General features: G+C 42.2%; 1 protein-coding gene across 5 annotated transcripts in view; it reads right to left on the bottom strand.

Annotated features, from left to right (window-relative positions):
* The window catches only part of arap2 (ArfGAP with RhoGAP domain, ankyrin repeat and PH domain 2), a 131,651-nt gene that overhangs the window by 86,176 nt on the left and 30,973 nt on the right, over nt 1-14,502 (bottom strand). For all 5 annotated transcript variants that reach the window (XM_007551328.2, XM_007551330.2, XM_007551329.2 and 2 more), the window contains one exon: nt 7,131-7,324. In XM_007551328.2, the coding sequence (XP_007551390.1) occupies nt 7,131-7,324 (194 nt within the window). The remainder of the gene's footprint in view (nt 1-7,130; nt 7,325-14,502) is intronic.

Below are 14,502 nucleotides of genomic sequence, written 5' to 3'. Positions count from 1 at the left end.
TTATTATTAAGCAGATCACCTTTGTCTAATATCAGGTATTGTTGATGACTAAAACATGTCGGTATGACAAAAAAAAAAAAAAAAAAAAAAAAAAAGAAAGATATCCAAGTGGCAAGCATGTTTCACTGCACTATTTCTGTTGGTTCTTATTCAGGAAGCTCAGATTGTAGCCCTGTTGTTGCATTTCTAAAAAAGAAAAAAAGAAAAAAAGTGTTTTTCGTGCCGACTGTTCATCACCGGCAAAAACAATCTCTGCTAATTACACCAAACAAAGAGGCAAATGAATCGACACCATCTTTGTTGATTGGGCGCATCTTTGGAAGCGCACGCGGCCTCAGAGAGGAAAAGGAAGCATGTGTTCAATGTGTAGGAGAGCAACTCGCAGAATAATTAACGGCAAAACTTAGCAGAGCAGCCAAATTTTGCAGATTGCAACACAAGATGGCAGTCGCTTAAATATTTGCACAGTGCAGACTATTCCAGCCTGAACTTTTATTTTTTGTATTGTGTGGGCTGGTTCAATTGGAGGTGGGGGACGAGGGGGGGCTTTTAAAATCTTGATTTGACCACCATTAGCTCCAATCTTTCCCACAAAATTAGAAAATTGGCGGGAAAATAAAACCAAACCATTGTTCCAACGACGTCGAAAGAGGAACACGGCTCTACCTCATGATCATTCATTACGAAACGCTACGGATAATTAAGGCCCTCTGATCCGAGAAGAGGATGACAGAGGAGCTCGAGAAAGATAATGTGTGTGAAAGCAGTGACTTTACTGTATGTTTAGGTTTTAATTGAGCAAAAACTTTTGATGCGAGAGCTTCGGGGCAGCCAAAACTCGCCTCTCTCTCCCCTATCAATTATAACTACATAGAGTTATTGCTCTTTTAAGTTCAGCATGTTCCGAGGTTTGAAGATGCATGACGCGATAATGAGAGAGCGCGCGCGATGTGACAGAGCGTGAAGCGCCCCTCGTTCACAGCTCGTTCCAGCAAGTAACCAATCCGTTCGATCACGGTTCTCCGCTGCGAGTCAAACGAGAGACATCTGACAGTTTACGTCGCCCGTGATTTAAAACATAAAGGTGCGCGCATGGTATGTGCCGAGAAGGCAATGCATTTACCTATGTCTAATGACCCTCATCCATCTAAGATAGCCAATTAGAGAGCTGGATGTTAGCGGCGGTCCAGCATTCGCCACTCGTTACCTACCCAATGTGTGCTTTGGCCTTCTGCTCCCTTCAATTAATTCACCAAGGATGGCGAGAAGGAGGAAGCAGACAGAAAAGAAAAGAACGCTGGATAAAAATAACTCGCCCAATTACAACTGCTGTGAGTTAGGTGGCAATCGTCGTGGCGCTGACTAAGGAAGAGAGGAGGAGGAGGAAGAGGAGGAGGAGGAAGGGGGGGAGGGAAAAGGTCAAAAGGTGAACATTTGCACACCTTTGATTTGCCTGGCTGCTGCTTGTCTGCATAGAGTATTGACCTTAGTACTTCTAAAAAATAAATAAATAAATAAAGAAGGGAACTTTTAAGTAGTATGTGCGACAATAAGCTATGCTTTCTACTTACTCCTTTTTTTGAATATGCCAGCTATTTCCTTTATTTTTATTTATTCATTTATTTCGAACATGATAGAAGTATAAAACCACACACATGAACAAGGAATACAAAAGACACATTTTTGCACAATAATCTTAACACGTTCATATGCCTTTGGTTATACTGTTCTATACTTATTGTGGTTCCTAAAGTTTTGATATTGTGAAATGTGTGTTTTTTTATATAAGTGGGTATCTTTTCCCTATTTAAAATAAATGCAAAAAAAAAAGAAAACTGTCTTTCTTCAAATGTTATTCAAAGCTTGCTCTAAATATTGTAGATATTTAAACAGTGAGGAAAATGCAAGTATTTCATACACTGTTGATTTTTCAACTTTTCACCACTTAAAAAAAAAAAAACTGACAGAATCCAAAAGAAGAAATACACAGAAAATCACATTGCATGACTTCTACATGACTAAACTTTTGTTGCATGAAATGAGCATTTCATGCATTAGAAAAACAGAATTTGACATTTGATACAAAAACTCATGTTTCCCATTGCAGAGGCCAGACTGATCATCCCGCAGGATGGATTTCGTCTCATTCCTTAATATAGATCTTCAGATCTTCCACTGGGGCAACACAGAGCTTCATCTCTCTCCAACGATTTTCAAATGGGTTCAGGTCTGCAGACTGGCTATAAGAGACTGGTTCTTAAGGAACCACGACTTAGTTGCTCTGGCTGTGCGTTTCAGATCAGTGTCACGCTGGAAGACCGAGTCACGGCCCATCTAAATATGGCGTTTTCACCTCTGTGCCTCATGGTGCTCTTGGGGTTATGCTCTTCCTTCATCGCTTTCAAAATACATGAACTTTAAACCAGAATGTTCTGTTTTAGTCTCCTTTGATCGCACGGCCTTCTCCTACCCCTCCACTGGATCATCCAGATCGTCATTGGCAAACCTTAGGACATGTGCTAGCTTAGTTTTGAACAACATCCTTATTTACCTCGATATCAGAGACTAGACATTCTCAATTCCTCTTGTATGGGACAAACACATCTGCAAAAATACAAAATGCCAAAGACATAAAAACGACCAGGACCTTTATAATACAAATATCATAGGAGAATAAAAGCATGACTGTTGCCCTGATATGTCCGTTGACAAATGAAGGACCCAGTGTAGAAGACATCCATTTAAAAAGAAGCACAACAGCTTTAACTAAATGCTAATGTTGCTCCGTGTCTACTGAACGTGTCAACATTTTTAGCACACAGACTTTCAATTCTAATGTGTCAACTCAGTGAATACGGCTCGTGTTTCCTCAACGCATCAGTTAAGGAAGAAAGATACACTTGTGAACTTGGCCCCGCAGCAAAAATTATTCTTCATTTGCTGAATATTCTCTTAGAAAAAGAAAGAGGGCCTTGAAGTGAGAAATTCATTCTCATTAGAAATTCTAAACAACTTTTTTTTTGTTTTGTTTTGTTTTTTTTTGTTGGTTTTTTTAAAGGCTTGGGATTATGCCAGTTGTCACAATAAAGAACGGCAAAGCGCTTTTAACCTAAAATAATTTCCACATAACAGACTACAACTGAATGCTTAATGCGTTTTGACGAGCAAATCTAGAACGCAACTGGTAGCGACCTCAAATCCGAAGTGACAAGACGAAAAGACTGCACACGTGTCAATTGTTACTTCGTGTATCACAGCAGAGCGAGAATACAACCGGAGACATGAGGGACGTATGAGAAAAGACACTAAAGTTCTATTGATTTTTCTAATACTAAAGCCCACTGCCGCGAAATCCTTCTGAGAGTAAAAGGTGATTGCACTTGGAGCACTTTTTTTTCTCTCTCTCTCTCTCTCTCTCTTTTTAACCAAACTGACTTTCTTTTACCTTAGTGCCTAAATGACCTTAAACGCAGCTCCATCACGACTTACGATCCATGAGAAAATGGGGAAGGGGTGGTGAGGGAGGTGCTGGGCGGATGATGTTTCCAATAGCTCGTTCATCATGTTAGATTAAATACTCCACTTCACTGATCTTGAACGGGGCACAGTATCCCTCTCTTTCTGAGCTCTCTCTCTCTCCATCACCCTCTCATTCTCTTACAAACCACCAACGTTCGATTCTCACTCATGCGAGCCTTTGCGCTGAAGTGGTCTCTCCATCCCCTTCACTTCATCTTTTTCACCCTCCTCCCCCTTCTCCCCGTCTTCTGATACAGTGTTCTTGCAGTCTTGTCTTCCTGTTTTGCAGCTCCGCTTCTTCCCCCCCAACCCCGTCCCCGCCCTTCTGCAAAACGTGTTGCTGTTGCCGCATTTATGTGGCGGATTGAGCTCGTAAGCTGAAATAATACAATTAATTTGCTCTCTCCCTGAACCTCTCCTTCGCCGCGCTTCTCCCCGCCGTCTCAGATCAAGGAAGTGGAAATGTGCTGACATGGAGGGATACCCCAAAGAGAATTCTAACAAAGATGTTTGTTCACGCTAATGAAGAAAATAATGAAAGGCAAACAACAAAACTGCAAGAGCGAGCAAAACGAATTCGGCGCCAAGGAGGGATGGAAATGAGCTGAGTGCAACTGGCATTATCAAATATGCACACAAATCTGAGCGAGGCAACAGTATCACTGCTGTGAGGTATCTTTCAATCTCACTTTGCTCCTGGGAAGAGGAGTCGGCAGAAATGATGCACATAAGCAGGGACTATCGGGGGCCTAATAGGACACATCAAACAACGATACCTCGAGAGAAAACCGTGAGCGAGAAGAAAAACATACATATTTTTTAATCTATAGCTAATCGGCAGATTAGGTCGGTAAAATAGGTATGTTAATCTGCATCAGTTCAATACCAACACAAAAAAGTTAACTAAAAGACTTTGGGTAACTGTAGTGCCGTCGAACAATAGGGTTTATATTACAGAGTTGCCAGTGAGTATTTTGTTAAAAGTAACTTTGCAAGTCAGACGTTCAGCACAAAAAATTTTGAGCGACAAAATGAGTGAAAAGTTAGGGTCTTTTATGGAGGTCTTCCAGACTCAAAAAACTTTCGTTTGTCACCATAAACCATCAAAATATCTGAGAAAACATGCAAAAAGCTCGTCATCAGTGGGAATGTAATTTTTTTTTGTTTTGTTTGGAAAAAAAATATTTTGAATTTAATTCAATGTCAATAAAATAAAAAACAAAAAAAAAACGTCTACTATAGAACATGCATAATTTTGGAGCATTTTAAATGTTATGCTGGGAGATATACCCGTCTCATTTTCCCTTAAAAACATGCTTTTCTATTAAAAGTAAATAATTTTAACTCTACATCTTCGTACATGCATGACTGACCAATAACAGACTTAACACCAGATGGGTCAAACTTTGTCTAAATTATTCAACGCCGACTTGTTTTAGTTTCAAAACGCAATGCAAGATAATGGGATGACAATACAAGCTACCCCATTTCATGTAAGATTAATATGTGATGCATCGAGAGGAGAAAAGCTCTGTAAAGCATCTGCAAGACATGCTGTCTGGTGATCTTCACTCAGTGCTTTATGGTGACTGTCAGGCGGTCAGGCAACTGCCTGATAACTCGTCATTCAATAGCAATCCTCCGTTTGGGCTCTTTTAAGTGTAAAAGACATTTAAAACCGGGAGCAAACCTAATCGTTTCCACACAAACTTAGTCCAAGTTTGACTTTTTCGTATGGTTGCTTCACTGCAACTCCTGAATAGTTTTGTTTTTTTTTTCCCCCTCAAAGAAATACACATTCTAGTTTCTGCAAAACAAGCCATCTGTGTTTTGCTGTAGTTGAGAACTATAAAATAAAAAGCAAACTTGTGATCCTTTTATGTCTGACATTCTGTAATCAGTGAGAACAAATGTACACTTCTAAAGTTTTTAAAAGGTTTCCTAGTGTCTCATGGTGCTTTATATCCCATCTGGGGAAAAAAAAATTATGTATTATTTCAGTGTTTGAGAGAAAGTTTCTGTTTTAAACAGTGCCAGCTTCTCTTAGTTTTGCCACACTTGACTTTTTGCAAATTTCTACCCACTTTTCCCTCCTGCTGTCTTGCTGTTCGGCAGCGTTTTACATAAACGTGTGACTGGCGTAGAGTCTGTAGTCGGAAAGCCTTTGCATACTAATACTTTTCCAGCAACATCACTGACACATGCCTGCTTCCTCCACCTCACACTAGCTTTGCTGAAACTGCAGTTTGTTAGAGACGAGTGTGACTTTCAGTCGGCATCTAAAAAATAAAGGCGAGCTAACGGCCACACCTTCAGACGGACGGGTAGTAAATACTGAACTTTCTGAGGTTCGGCAACTATTACTTTCTCCGCCATCTTTCTATTAATTCACACTTTGACAAACGTGTTAATTTCTACAAAAAAAAAAAAGGAATAAACTTTTTTCCACCAGTCACAGCACAAAAGACTGAGAATGACGAAAGGCATCCAGTGCACCAAAGCTGCTTTTTTTTCCCAACTGTTAGATGGAATTTATCAGTCTGTCTTGAAAAAGTAGTTACATGAAGGAAAAAAAATACAAATTTTATAGATGAGAATCTGAAAAGTTCACCTTGCATCTGTATCCAGCTCTGCTGGGTCAAAACTTCAGGGGAGCTTAACCACATTTTGCTGCAGTGACACTTACAAGTGTTTCTAATTAGCTCTGTCCATCTTCACATGGACTCTGACCGTGGTCGGTGACTCTCCTAATGAAAAGCGGTCCCACAGTGTGATTACTGCCACCATGTTTCACACTGGGGATGGTTTGCACTGTTAGTTTTCAACCACATCTTGCATTTTACACAGAGCCCAAAGCGCCACCTGAGGTTTCATCCGATCAGAGGACTTTCTTGTCATATCTCCTACTTGGCTTGGAGCAAAATGCCAGCATTATTTCTTATGGTCGTCTTTCAACAGTACCACTTCTTCTTCTTGCCATTCTCCATTACTTCTCAACTGCTTCTCTGCTTAATGCACTCCTTCCCCAGCTTTTCAGTTTGGATGCATGGTCACGTCTTGGTAGGTTTGCAGCTGTGTCAAACTTTTTCTACTTTCAGCTGTTGGATTGAACGGTGCTCTTTTGGACGTTCTGAACTCACGATAATCGACTTGCTTCGATCTTTACCACAACTTCATCTGTCTCCATGACACTGTATGTTCACTGAGGTTCTTAAATCATAGTAAAATACATTGACGTTTGCGCTTCTAATAAAAGAAATTCAGGAAAAGCTTAGAGGGTCTGTATGACGTCTACAACCAAACTTTGGATTTGCACGTGAAGGTCTTGCATTTCCGGTTGTTATAATTTTTGGGGCTGAGCAACAAGGTTTGCAAACCAGTGTTTTCTGTGTGCTAGCATGTGCCTTTTCTGCAAGCACCCAGTATTTCAGAGCAGACCGAAACATCTTAAAACACACATGCGCATAACGCAGATATTTACTTTCTGCGTTGCACATTCACGAGCCTCTCCAACTCTCCCGCCGCCGCTTCAAGGAGGCTTATCATCTTCCGTCTTTTAAACACAAAACTGTCATTCTATACAGAGGAGTTCCCGGTGGTGTTGGAAGTACCTGTTCTGTTTTGCAGAGCCTGACTTTACTCCCCACCAGGGACACCAGCAGTCTGCCTTTGTAACCACGGAGCTCCAGCAAGCCTCGCTTGTTTGTGGAGGAGAGGTGGGGAAGGCTGTCGGTGCACTTCTGGGAGCTGCAGGCGGGGGGGCGCACGGCCGTCTGAAGAGTTTCCATCCACTCCTGGCGCTCCCCTGTGGACACGTGCATGAGTGAGAGACGGGAGCGGAGGAAGAAGGGAAGCAGATGGCGGATGAGGACACATATGTGAGAGCGAATGCAAAAGGGGGGAAAGGAATTAAGAAAATAAGAAGAAAGAAGAAAAAAAAAAGACATTGAGAGTTCAGGATCTCCTAGAGTCTTTACATCACACTGTTAGTTCATCATTTTTCAATTTCTTCACCGAGTTATATTGGTTCTTTGACTGCTCAAGCGCAACTGAATGTGATACAGAATATTCCAGGCTGAAAGAAAAGTTATTGAAACACAGGATGAGGCACAATTGCTAAAATGATCTTGGCTCGCAGAAAAGGAAATCCTACGATGCTGAAAGAAAGTAGCGAATATCTCCACTAAAGACATAGACGCCAAGTGCCACTTCTTACATTCTGAGGCTTCGGGGCAAGAAGCGGCGTGGGTAATTTCAGACTGACACAACTATATAAACGTACCAATATAGCCGATCTTCTAATGAAATGCAGCAACAACAGTTCACAGACTCGGCTCAAAATGGAAAGCAAAGTGAGCAAAGTCACAGAAAGGTGTGAGCACATTTCACAGATAAAATTATCTGATTGTTTAACACGCATATAAATACACATTCAGCTGAGAGTCTTGTCTTGTCAAAGAGCGTGCCTGATAAGGCTTTTAATGAAGTACAAAGCGAATCTTGGTGAATTAAAATGAATAAAGGAAAAAGCAATGCAAACCAATCCCTATGCGAAATAGTAAATCCCCCTAAACTTAAAAACCGGTTGTGCCAACCATTCGAGGAAATGAGCTTGCTACTACCACTTTGTACAATTCTTGTGTCAGGGACTTTTGACCCAGTGTTTACTGCAGTGACCTTTGATTTGCTTAGACAAGACCAAAACCTCTGTTTGGATTAGCGTCCTGTTTTAAAGCCCAGGTATGCCTGAGTATACTTGAGTTTTTGGTCACAAATGATAGCCAGATGTCGTCCATAAGGATTTTCTACACGAGACCAGAAGTCATGGTTCCAATAAATGTGTTCATCTAGGGCAGCAGGTTGTTTTCTGCCTTAAACCTTTGCTGTGTATACAGTTTTTGAAATCTTTTTGTTATAAACTCTGGCGCAAGATAATTGGAGTGCTTCAAAAAGCATCTTTGAGTTACCTTGTGACCTGCTGGATGAGTCATTGATTAACTTTTTGAGTAATCTTTGGTTCACTACCTCCTTGGAAGGTTCGTGTTTCCTTCGTCTGTGGAAGATGGGTTGGGTATCATTGTAGTTTGTTGGAAACCCAAAACCTTAAAAATGTCTTAGAAATGTAACCCTTTCCATGTTGATTTTTTTTTTCTCAGATATTCGTCCATTTCTTTGGGCAAGGTGTGTTGCTTTTTTGAGGTCTTTCAGCCTCCTTCATGTTGTCAGACAGGTCCTAGTTAGGTGAGTTCTTGCCTCCTGATAATCAGTCTTGAGTGTGGCTGATGAAACTCAACAGACCTGTCCAAAAATGTTGGTTATTTACAGTTAGTCCTTAATTTAGCAGAAAATGTAGATTGATCTGAAAAACATTGCTTCCTCCTTAATTAACAGAGAGTTGTAGTTAAGATGACATGACCTTTAAACGTCTGAGTGATCAAGCAAAGAAGTAGAAACTATAGGCATGCAAATACTTATGCATGACAATTAAACCAATGGCATTTCATTAAGGTTCATGTTAAGTTTTGTCCCAAAAATTCTCATATCCTTGAACAAAACACAGAATTTGAAAAAAAAAAAAAAAAAGAAACCCGGAAACTTACTGAAAATCCCTCCCTGGATCACAGCTCAGCTAAATGGACCAACACAGAGCAAAGGCGTCATGTTCCAGCCAGGGTTTTACATTCAAACAATGTACACCCAAAAAGGGCTTGTCAGACATCTTCCTCTGCAACTTTTCAAACAGACTTAAAAGGAGACACGAAGCCGACACTGTAAAGCCCATTCCCCCACCGCCCGAGACACTGAGCTATCAAAGCCAGCAAAGTGGAAACACAAGAATTACCAAAGGATTGCAAACACACACAGTCTAACATCACAGGTCCAGAGCTGAGCCCACAGAGGCAAGTGTTCAGCACAAAGACAGAAAAACAAGTATCAAATAAAATCTGCAAACTAGTATCAAACTCCGGAATCAGTTGGGAAAGTCTTGCAAATTTGAAAAAAGTCAAAAGAATCCACTTGGTTTCCCCCGCGCCCCCCTCCACCATTCTTTTTATCGCCATAAAAAAAAAGGACATTTGAAGGTTTCTAAAGACCGTGCATCTTCGGAGCCAAGATCCAAAAACAAAACACCAGCGATGGGACCGAACGAGAGTCGCTCATCAGGAAAACACAAGACGCCGAAGTAAAGCTGGAGGGACAGGAGGTTGCATTTGTCGCCAAGTGTTTTAAACATTGATGCTTTTACCTCAAGTAATCACTGCTCTGCTGGCTTTTGGTGTCCAGTTTCATTCATTATGTGCCTGTTCTTTGATATGCGCAAATCACGTCAGCACAACTAACAAAGCGGTTGTCATCTAGAAAATATCAAGAAAATTGTGCAAATCGCACCACCGAAGCCCATCTGTGAAAGGAATAAAGAATATAATGCTTTCAGTTATGGCTTATTGATCTCTTTAATGGAAAAAAAATCTGTCTTTTTACTCCCCCCCCCTCCCCTTTCAGGTTATTTTGAGAACAGAAGTTCCTAGAGCTGACAGGTACTCTGTGTCTCCTTCAATGTATCGCAGAATGAAAGAAATCCACTAAGGAACAAAATGTACCGGACTGGATGAAGAGCCACGCTGACATCTGATTGTCTACATAAAAAAAACCTAATCTGAATAAAGTTTTGCTGTGCATCCTTTCTACAAGCGCAGGAGATGCACTGCGTCTGCCTTCAACAGGCAACATAACTGAGATTATTTATATGACGAATACATATTTCTGAGTCCAATTTTAAGCTTTTCGAAGGCGGCAAACAATTTATGCACGTTCCAAGCCATTTCCAAAATGTGCAAAAACAAAATATTCTTTCAATTTGTATCTGTGGGATATAGAACGTAGAGATTTTAAAGGAGAAAGTGGGTTTAATCCACTTTGAAATAAAACTATAGGACAAAAGTGTATTGCTGATTATTGACTTGTTATTTTAGCTTGGAGTGAGTAAAAACCAACATATGGCTTCTGGAAAAACCAAAAAAGGACCTAAGACCAAGACATTGTTTCCCCCCCAAATACAGAAATCTCATCGTAATAGTTTCAGGCACTCCAAGAGTTGCATGGAGGCTCCACTTCTCAATCTCCAGGACAGATCTTGTGCCAAGACCTTGGCTACAGATTCCACAGCAAACCTTTAGAGGTCCAGTGGTAAGGACTGTTTTGGTAGCAAAAAGAGGAACCGACACCCTATTCGGTAGATGCCCTTTAAATGAGCAGGAACGTGTTTTTGTTCTTAATCCACAAACATGATGTTGAATGCTTTGCTTTTCTGGTTTGATTAAAACACGACTGGAGCATGTTTTATTGTCGCAACGTTGCCCTTCTCTGCAGGAACGACGGTGTTTCTTAGTCAATTCCGAGTCAAACAGACGGTCTATCCCTCGACTTTGGTCACACAAACATCCCACGGAGAAGTTTCTCATCTCCGCAGGCCTTCCCACCCTACTGGGGACCCACACGGCGCATCTGCTTCCTGTACCTGAGCTCGTCTCTGGTCCAGCGGCCCGTGAGGTTCTTATGAATTCACAAAGAGCTGGCGTATCAATAATAAACAGCCCTCTCAATTATTGACAGCTCTGTACATCACCACTCTTTACTGTTCGTCCCCCACCTTGCTTTCTGAGGTCCATTACCTGCCCTGCACTCACTTATTTGCCTGTTCATTTATTCAGGGGCCTCCTTCTTTTCTCCTCCTGCTCATCTCTCGCTTTCGGCCGAGCTGTCAGCCTGACTGCAGATGGAGGGAGGGATGGATGGAGCGAGGAAGAAAGGTTGGGGGAATTAGGAGAAATTTACGCCTGCATGTGCCTATCCGATTTGCGTTCTTGAATGGTTTTTTTTTGTTTGTTTTTTGCATGTTATGGAGCATGTCTCTCTTCAAAACAACTAAAATTTCTATATTGCTTGCCAAAATCATATGTTTTTTTTGTGGGGGTTTTCTTTTTCCAACTCTGCCTTCACCTCTGCACGCATATAAAAAAAAATAAAATAAAGCCCACCACTCCATCCAGCATTCGCCACTTATTACAGGAAATATGCAGCCAGCTATCTGAAAGACTGTTCCACTCTACACCGAGAGAGACGAGGAGAGAGGCATATAATCCTCACAGAAAGTGGATGAGATGAGAGCCAGGTCCACTCTGCGCTCAACAGGGATCTTAAAAGCCACCCACACAGTCTCCATCAGCAGGAATGGCAAAAGAAAAAGGGAAAAATAAACAAAATAATATGTTTGGGGTTTTTTTTTGTCCGGTTCCATTTATTTTCTCTCATTTCAATCTTTTCATGCCAAAATCAACAAATACCGAATTTAAACATTCACATTAGTGTCTATTTGACGAATGTCCGTGTTTCTTATGCGGCCGACATCATGGGGCTATACGAACCGCATTTCCATTACAGCCCATTTGTATTGCGATCACCTCAATAACTTGCATTTGCAGAAAACAGTTTGATGACCTTTAAGAGGACGCAGAGCTTTACACACAGAAACGGACGGACTCTGAAGCACCGCTGACGGTACGGCTCGGGCCGGTGTGGTTCAGTTGCTGTGTTTTTATTACTATTAAAAGGCATTTTATGGTCAGATGAGACAAAGACCGAGTCTGTTTACCCCTGAATGCCAAGAAGCATGTTTAGATGGCTCAATTTGATTGTTTAAAAAGAATAATAAAAAAGATCTGACCCCAACTCTAATCTGTACCTTTTGCTAAGGTGCAAATGTTGACATTTTTGAGTAAAACTTCTCAGTGCTGCCCTCTTTGGGCTAAAGAGCGGCTACTGCAATTGGCTTTTCCTATTGGTCACAAATGGTATAGCTTAGTTTTTAATGATGCCGTTTGTTCTTTATGTTCTCTAACAAACCAATGAGATCCACCACAAAACCGATGGATGAATTAACTGAGATTAATTTACACACAATCGGACAGTATTTATTAATTTGGTTGTGAATTTGTTTGACCCGAGTTTTATTCAAGGAAATCCGTCAAGGGGGAGGTGGGAATACAAATCTACTCCACACTTTTCAAATTTGTATTTCTTAAAAAAAAAAAAAAAAAAAATAAGATTAAATGATGTGCAAGACCTGCAAGTACGTTCACAGAAAGCAAATAAAGTCAAACTAAAGGTCTTAGAATTCTAGATGTGTTCTCTCTCTGACCCGCTCCCACTGTGTTTATTTTTATTTACTCATTCTCTACATCTCTCCGGCCCGCTCCCCTGTCAACTCGAACCAAACCAACATGTTCTACGAGCACTTGTGGAAAGCAAATGCCAAGACATGAGAATACAAATCACTTGCCTTTATATTTCTTTTCAACACAATAAATCTCATCCTCTGTCAAGTGGCATGTTTGTCTGAAGCCCCTCTGCAGATCGCCAACCCCAAAGATCCAGCCTGCTTTCCATCACTGTATCACAGTCTTCCATCCTTCCTTCCTTCTTCCTATCTTTTCTCTCTCAAGCTGACGGTACCTGAGGGAAGAGGCCACCTGCGGACCAAGTGGGGAATCAGCCGACAGCTGTGTGCACACTCTCTCCGGTGGCCTTCAATTATTCACTCACTTCTCCCTCCTCCTCCTTTCCATCTTCACTCTGCTCTTTTCATCTCTCCCCTCCGTTGCTGACTTAACCTCTCTCTGTCTCTTTTTCACACAGATTGCATGTGGCATTATCCTCCCCCCTGTTATTCTCTGGTTTAATCCCCTCCCTTTCTCGTTGCTCCCTTGTTTTTTTGCTTCTCCACCTCTTGGACTTCTCTGACCGTCACTCCATCACTTTGTTCACCGTCCCTCCTTTCCTCGACTCCATCAGCTCCCCTTACCTTCACTCCGCTAACCTACTCTCTCTTTCCCTCCATCTCCCGGCGTCTCCTCCTTTCCTCACGTGCTTCTCCAAAGATTGATGACTCTTCAGTACCAGGCAAACAGGCCTGTTTAAAGTTGCATGAGGTGATGAGACCAACTTTTCTCCTCCTGTACTTCTCCTGCTCCAATTTTCCTCCTGCCTCCCCTCCTTAAATCTGACGGCGGTGGCCACTTCTGCAGGAGAGGCCTCACGCTGTTCCAGACGGGTCAGAGGACTCCAAATCAGACAAGCTCTCGCTCGTTCTCAGCTCAAGTCAAGATGCGTCAGTGTGACGCGTGGCAACGAGTAGTGAACTGACTTTGTGATAAATGATCCCCCCCAAGGACCCACGACTCATGAACAGACAAAAACAAGCTGATTGTCATTGATATAATGACAGTGAAATGACAGCGGCAGCAGGGAAGACTGCCTGTGCGTGGCTTGCTGAATGTGCTGCTTTTTATATTGGACAAGTAGATGCAAGATTTTACGAAAAGATTTAGTGCACATATTCCTTACGTTAGCAACATTTATTAAACAACCGCTGCGCCCTGTTGTCTGGCCTGCTGGTACTCCTGGCTGATGGGCTGTAGCCTGCTCTGGCTTCCTGTGGGGTGATTGGAGGGCGTCTCTCCACTGTCCCTGGCCTGGTGGGTGAGCCAAAGGCTGTGGTGGCTGGAGCTGGGTAGATTGGAAGCATAGGTGGGGCAGAATAGAGTCTGGGGACAGTAGGGGGATTAAGAGATTTGGGTCATGCTTGGACAGACAGCGAGGGTTTGGAGGTTGGGTGCACCAGATGGGGCCTCTGGGGTCCTGAGTGGTTTGACTTTGACAGGTCTCTGGGTCCTGGGCTACTCTTCCCTGGCCTTGGTCAGGGATGTTGGTAAGGGCATGGGTGGGACAGGAGTTGGCTAATTTGGGTACTGCCCCCCAGGTGGATTCATACCAGTGCCTTGGCACCCATTCCCTGGACGTCCTCCTCTTTGTCCTCTCCATTCTTGTGTGTTTTCTGATGTGATTTTTGTGTGCACGCTCAGGCCACGTCCCAGAATGCTGAGCTCCTGCAGGGTGGCCTTTGGTTCCTCAACAGAGACTGTG

Source organism: Poecilia formosa, unplaced genomic scaffold (assembly GCF_000485575.1).
Source record: "Poecilia formosa unplaced genomic scaffold, Poecilia_formosa-5.1.2 Scaffold41, whole genome shotgun sequence".
Classification (NCBI taxonomy): Eukaryota; Metazoa; Chordata; class Actinopteri; order Cyprinodontiformes; family Poeciliidae; genus Poecilia; species Poecilia formosa.
This window is presented reverse-complemented; position numbering and strand designations above follow the sequence as displayed.